Below are 6,660 nucleotides of genomic sequence, written 5' to 3'. Positions count from 1 at the left end.
ATTTTAGCCATGCATATGTTAACATGCAATGCGTAATTAATAACATTATTGAAAAAAATAGATGGCACACAGATCATGAGAAAAAGGACAATAAAAAGTTGTATGTAATAAACATCACATATAATAAAAGTATGTAGGCATGAAAATAATATTTTACAACTTAAATAAAGTAAAATTGAAGGATACTTATGAGGCAATAAGTATAATTAAGATTCCACAATTCATATGAGTGATTAAGAGTGTACATTAGTCTTCAAATATTGGATGGATTAATTTTGGATATGATAAAAATGGCCCTAACCTAATTTTGATGGGGCAAAAAAACATTCTTTGTGTTATTGTAAGTGGTTGCCGACGAGGGTGGTGATGGCCTCCATCATTGCTGACGAGGATGTTCTATCTGGCACCGCATGCTCCACCTTTTGTACATTGCATTCTCCGTGAATTATGTTGTCTAGCTAGCAAACTACCACGGGATCAAACAAATGTGTCACGTGTTTTCATCATCGCACGCTGATATGTTGTATCTTTCGCTACACGTTCTACCTTTTACGCCACGTCTCCACACTCACATGAATCGTGTCGTCCAACCTGCAAATGCCCATGGAGTTGAACAAATGCCATATCTATATTTTCAAGCCGCATCGTGTAAAAAACTTAACTTGGCCCAATAAAATTTTGTTTGCAAGGTTTCACCTGTAACAGTGTCCATCTATATGTACCAAACTCCCTCAAAAAAAATCTATATGTACCAAATATCATTTGTCATTCGCCAAAAGAAAATCATTTGTGTTTGCATTGTTGCATAATGTAAAAAAAAGTTTAGCCCAACTACATAGTCTATATCAACATGTGGGACAATCTGTGGACACTCGCTTACATGCTCAATCCAACCTGTTTATGGCAGCACACAGACCCAAAGCCTGGTTGACAGGTACGGGAACGAAAAAAGATTTGCCAACACAAGAGCACGAGACGTCCAACATCCTCTTCTTCCCTTGATCTGATCTCTCGCTATTCCGCTCCCTATTATTGCATCCTCTCCCGCCGCTCAAAGATTTCGTCAATAAACAATTCATCGATGGAAGGGAAAAAAGCGAGAGAAAGGGGACAAAATTAGCAAGAAAACAGGCATCGCCGTCGTCGAGCACCAACGTCTCCCGGCCGCACCCTCCTCCTCCCCATTCCCCTCCTCCGCCGCCTCCGTCCTCTCTCGATCGCCGCATCCCGGCGCGATCCCAGGATACCCAAAGATCCAAATTTTCCCCACCGCCGCCGCACCGAGGAGCCCAGGAATCCCTAGGTAATCCCAAGAATCCGGGAGGATATTCAGGAGGAATCTTCCACCCCGGCGTCGTTCCCTCCGGCCATGGACACGGACCCGCTGCTCCCGACCACCTCCGCGCCGCACCTTCTGCAGCCGCTGCCGGAGAACTCCTCCTTCTCCGACTTCGGCGCGCCCCCCAACTCGCCCTGCCCGTCCCCGGCCTCCTCCTACAAGGACCGCCTCATCTTCGGGCCCCTCCTCGACCACCAGCCTCCCCCGCCGCCCCCTCCTCCCCCGCCCCCGCCGCAGCCGCACCACTACCGCCGCATCTCCGTCGGCCACCACGACCCGTTCCGCGACTACGACGACCACCCGGCCTGCTCCTCCTCCTCCCCGCCCTCCGACGAGGAGGAGGCGCAGCCGCAGCAGCCGCTCACGCCGTCCCTCCTCAACTTCCTCGGCGCGCGCACCAACCTGCACCGCTCCCGCACCGCGCCCGCCATGGCGCCGCTCAGCGCGGCCGTCCTCGCCGCCTCCGCCGAGGCCGACCACCACCACCCGCCGCCGCCGCCGCGGCGGCCCGCCATCGTGCTCCACGCCTTCCTCTTCCTCCTCGCCTACCTCGCGCTGGGCGTCACCTTCTACGCCGCCTTCCCGGCCAACTTCACATCCTCCAACGGGCCCACGCACCCCGTCGTCGACGCGCTCTACTTCTGCATCGTCACGCTCTGCACCATCGGCTACGGCGACATCACCCCGGCCAGCCCCGCCGCCAAGCTCTTCTCCATCTCCTTCGTCCTCGTCGGCTTCGGCTTCGTCGATATCCTCCTCTCCGGGATGGTCTCCTACGTGCTCGACCTCCAGGAGCACCTCCTCATCACCGCCATCAAGAACCCCCGCTCCGCGCGCAAGAACAAGCACAACTACATCTTCGACGTCAAGAAGGGGCGGATGCGCGTGCGCATGAAGGTCGCCCTCGCGCTCGGTGTCGTCGCCATCTGCGTCGGCGTCGGGGCCACCGTGCTCAGGAAGGTCGAGCATATGGGCTGGCTCGACGCCGTCTACCTTGCGGTCATGTCGGTCACCACGGTCGGCTACGGGGATCACGCGTTCCGGACACTGCATGGCCGCCTCTTTGCGTCTGCCTGGCTTCTCGTGTCCACCCTCGCCGTGGCGCGGGCATTCCTCTACTTGGCTGAGATGAGGATTGACAAGAGGCACCGTGCAATGGCCAATTGGGTGCTGTCCAGGGATATGACCGTGTCCGAGTTTCTAGCTGCCGACATCGACAACCACGGCTATGTCACGTAAGTCATCAAACTTGTTTAGTGCATTCTTGCATTGACCACTTCAGATAGCTAAATCTGTCGTGCCAAAGATCATTCATCCGCAATTTAACATGGGAATGGATTCTTGCAACTAGAAATATTTAATGTCCTGCAAAGTGCAAACACTCTTTTACTAGGTATACTTAATTTGCAGAGCAACACACATACCATAGTCATAGGCTCATAGCTCAACAAAAAGTAAGAACAACTTGATGCCTAGTACTCAACAAGTCGTTGTATCATGAACACTCAACTCAGATGCTGCCATGCTAGTATAATTTCCACAAATGAGTTTATGGATTTTTGTGCCTTATTCATTACAATGTGGCATTAGGAACAGTTGTGGTGTGCTTAGCTTAATGGCAGAAATCAGAAGGGGTCAAAGTGACTCTGCTTAGGACTTGATACTGTTTGTTTTTTGTTGTGCTGCATTATTTTTGTTTACTGAATAACACTTTTAGGAAAAACTGAAATATGTGATCTGGAAATGATGTCTTTGAATATGGTTTATGTGGAATAATTTGTAGTGGACTGATATATGCATCTGTTAATTGTGATTTTGGTGAATTATGACCACACAACTTCTTATGTTGGCATATAGAATGAATGCAATTAACAAATTGATCATCTAACCATGCTGGTGGAATCGATTGTTTTGTCCTTGTTGTCTGTTTATGTTTTCAAGTACATTCTAGATTGAGTTGTTGCATAAATATAATAGTGTGACTATGTAAAGTATGGTGTGTTAAGACAGAATGGTTTTGTTAGTAAGATACAACCATAAGTTTTAATGGAATTTTCAGGACTGAGTAAATGAATCAACTTATGTGTATTATGTTAAATTGCAGCAGAGTTTTGTGTACGTTTTGCTTGGTAAATCATGTTTTTCCTGTTGTATGCCAACCTGAGCCCATTTAAAATGCATTTATGTCATGGTGTTAAGATATACATATATAATTATTTTTAAGAGAGCATTTTTTTGCGAGTATCCATATACAAGACAACATGTATCGTTCACAATGTTGTTTATTTATCATCATACACATGCAGTGGTACAATCAGTTACGAAAATAAAAATTATTTCCAATAGTTCTAAAGCTATTTCATGTTCTAATATTATGTGTAAGGAGGTATTCATTGAGTTTTACTGAGGCATTCTATGGGCACAAGTTTAAAACAAATGACTAATCACTAATGTTTGTAGAACCTTACTATGCTTAAATTACTTACTGATAATTGATGAGTATGCTTTTGCAGTTTATATTTAGAATATGAACACATAAGTTAGAGATGGTGAACTTGTGTAGTCGTCTCATAATGAATGTGAATATAGGAAATCCAGATACAGTACTGTAAATGCAATTGCTCACCTCCCGGCCTTCTTTTTACGAGCATGTCAGCTGTTATCGCTACTTTGTTTTAGTGCCACAGATGAGGCATGCCACATTTTCTTAGTAGCATGATCCACCAGTTGTAGGCTTTTTTTCTTTTTGCCAAGCACAATTGTGTCACCACACCTTTTGTGGTTTGCCATTGTTGAGCAGGAAAAGTGTGCTAAAGTTTGGCATTGGCAAAACATGCCCTTGATTATTATCATATTTGAGTAGTCCTCAGAAAAACAGGTCATAAAAAATCAAAGAAAAAGGCCCAACAAATAAAGCTGTTTTTTCCAAATATTGTATTCTTGTAGAGTGCTGAGTTATTAATTATACGGCCAGCCCAGTTCTAAGAAGTTCTATATTGCAATACTTTATACATTGGACCTTGTTAAGTGTGCTGTCTATACAATATGTTCTGTCGGTCTATCCGTTCAATTATAATGTTTGCATATTGAGTTTTATGTTATAATTGTATATGGAATTATCTGAGAAGTTGTTGATGTTAACTCCTGCAGTACTGCACCAGCTACACCCTTCTTCATGCATTTTTGTACGAATAAGAATTATAATGTTTGCATAATGAGTTTGATGTTATAATTGTATATGGAATTATTTGAGAATTTATTGATGTTAACTCCTGCAGTACAGCACCAGCTACACCCTTCTTCATGCATTTTTCTACGAATAAGAACAACTCCCTCCATTTCTATTAGTTGTTGCTGATTTAGTACAAAGTTGTACTAAAACTGCGAGAACTAATATGGAACAGAGGGAGTATTAGAACTGTTTATATTTGTTCACTTGCAGGTATAGTTCTCAATAATTATCAACATAAAAATGTTTTGGTCTTTGGCATGAATTTTTAATCACATAATGCTGCTTTATTGAACTTGATATATCTTGAAGCTGTTCATCCATTTCTTAGCACATTGATTTGAACATTCTGTTAGATTGAGTTTGACATGTATTGATGTATGCACCGCCTAGAAAATGAAAATTAAACTTGCTTATAACAAATAAAAGATTAAAGCTGCACTCTTGTATAGTTACATGGATGGGTATACACCATTGTCATTCAAACACAATCATGCAATAGTAAAGTGATACCTTAATAGTGGCTGGTTGATTTATACTTTCCTCCTGCATTTAGTTATGGCTTCTAGTTTGGTGCCGAAGCAGATTGAAATGATTATAATGTTATTTGCACAAGTTCCTCTTTCAATCATGATCTCTTCAGCACCCCACATTGGATGTAATCGGTAGTCGGTTATAATATTAGCAGAATGGTTGAGCGCACACCTCCAGTGAAGGCAAATGTTTTTTTATCACATTTCCTCTGGCATTTATTTACTTCCATAAGAAATACAGCTTGTTTGTTTCTAATAGTTGTGTTTGTTAATACCTTGCATTATTTCAGGAAATCGGAATTTGTTGTTTACAAGCTGAAGGAGATGGGGAAGATTTCAGACAAAGATATCAGGATGATCTGCGACCAATTCCAGAGGCTGGACTCAGGAAATAACGGAAAGATCACGCTTTCGGATCTCTTGCAGAGTCATCACCTGGTCTCTGATCCTAGGGACATGAAAAAGGGGAAGAAATCGTAACAGATGTCGTGAAGACGTGGAAAGAAAATTCCATAGGTAGTATGAGGAATTTTGGGACTGTAAAAATATGCTGCGAAACCAGCAAGGTTTTAGAGCTAGGATGCCTGCACCGAATGCGAAAGCCCGAATCAGTTGTAGGATAGCCGTAGGTAATCTGCTATCAGTTGAAAATGAGTCTACCTGAAAGGGGAGAGAGCATTTCAGCTAGTTAAGAAGCTGCTGTAAATACACCAGTTATATTGCGACTCCTTTGAAACATGCGGTGGAGATTAGGTGGTCTTTTTTGGCCTCTCAGCACATGCCTTTGGTCAAACGCGTGGTTGATGACAGATGTGGATTCTTTGGTGCACATAATTCAGGCCGGTTGGTGGAACAAGAAAGGATCTCTGCATTGGATGCTACCTGTCACGCTACGCTGTGTTGGAATTTATTTTTCCAGCGTTGATTGGGATAGACCTGACCACTACATTTACGGGTTCGAATTATAGTTCCCAAGAAGCAAACCTAATGAATATTAGTCCCTCTGTCCATAAATAGATGTTTTAATATATGTAGACACTAATACATTAAAATTTAAGCGACTGTTCGATTGAAATCTTTATTTTTTCGTACTTTTATTTTTAAAAAAGAGTGAAACTATTAGGACTGCAACGAAACATCGATAGGGCTAGCCCTGCTGCAGAACCGGCCCATAAGCTGGGCAAACGGAAGGACTGCCCTAAATATTTAATTATAAATATTCTCAAAAAAAATTATAAATTGTAACAACAATACCTGTGAAAAAAGATTAATCATTCAAAGGCCATAAACACGTTCTAATGGCTCGATTTGTACTATACAAGTCACCTGTTTATACATACATAATCGTTACTACAAACTGCTATTAGGATATATTTTTTAGATGTGTAGGATTTAGAGATATTTACCATTAATACATATACACTACATAGATTATGAAATGTTCAAAAGATGAGTCAAAAAAGAAATCTTGTTAAAAATATAGTCTAAAAAAATCACAACACAAAAGTATTTTTCAATGATACATCCAACTGGATACCAAAAGAGAACTACAACTAATA

General features: G+C 42.6%; 1 protein-coding gene across 1 annotated transcript; it reads left to right on the top strand.

The window, feature by feature from the left end:
- Positions 1 to 990: 990 nt before the first annotated feature.
- Positions 991 to 5,878, top strand: LOC124652946 (two pore potassium channel c). Its single transcript, XM_047191994.1, has 2 exons — positions 991 to 2,574; positions 5,392 to 5,878. The coding sequence occupies exons 1-2, from the start codon at positions 1,370 to 1,372 to the stop codon at positions 5,579 to 5,581; spliced, it is 1,395 nt and encodes a 464-aa protein (XP_047047950.1). The 5' UTR covers positions 991 to 1,369; the 3' UTR covers positions 5,582 to 5,878.
- The last annotated feature ends 782 nt before the right edge of the window (positions 5,879 to 6,660 follow it).

Source organism: Lolium rigidum, chromosome 5 (genome assembly GCF_022539505.1).
Source record: "Lolium rigidum isolate FL_2022 chromosome 5, APGP_CSIRO_Lrig_0.1, whole genome shotgun sequence".
Taxonomy (NCBI): domain Eukaryota; kingdom Viridiplantae; phylum Streptophyta; class Magnoliopsida; order Poales; family Poaceae; genus Lolium; species Lolium rigidum.
This window is presented reverse-complemented; position numbering and strand designations above follow the sequence as displayed.

Excerpts from the sequence above, each read along its gene's own strand:
- LOC124652946 (XM_047191994.1), top strand. The coding sequence starts at position 1,370 with ATGGACACGGACCCGCTGCTCCCGACCACCTCCGCGCCGCACCTTCTG. Across the intron at positions 2,575-5,391 it reads GACAACCACGGCTATGTCAC|GAAATCGGAATTTGTTGTTT; the intron begins GTAAGTCATCAA and ends GCATTATTTCAG.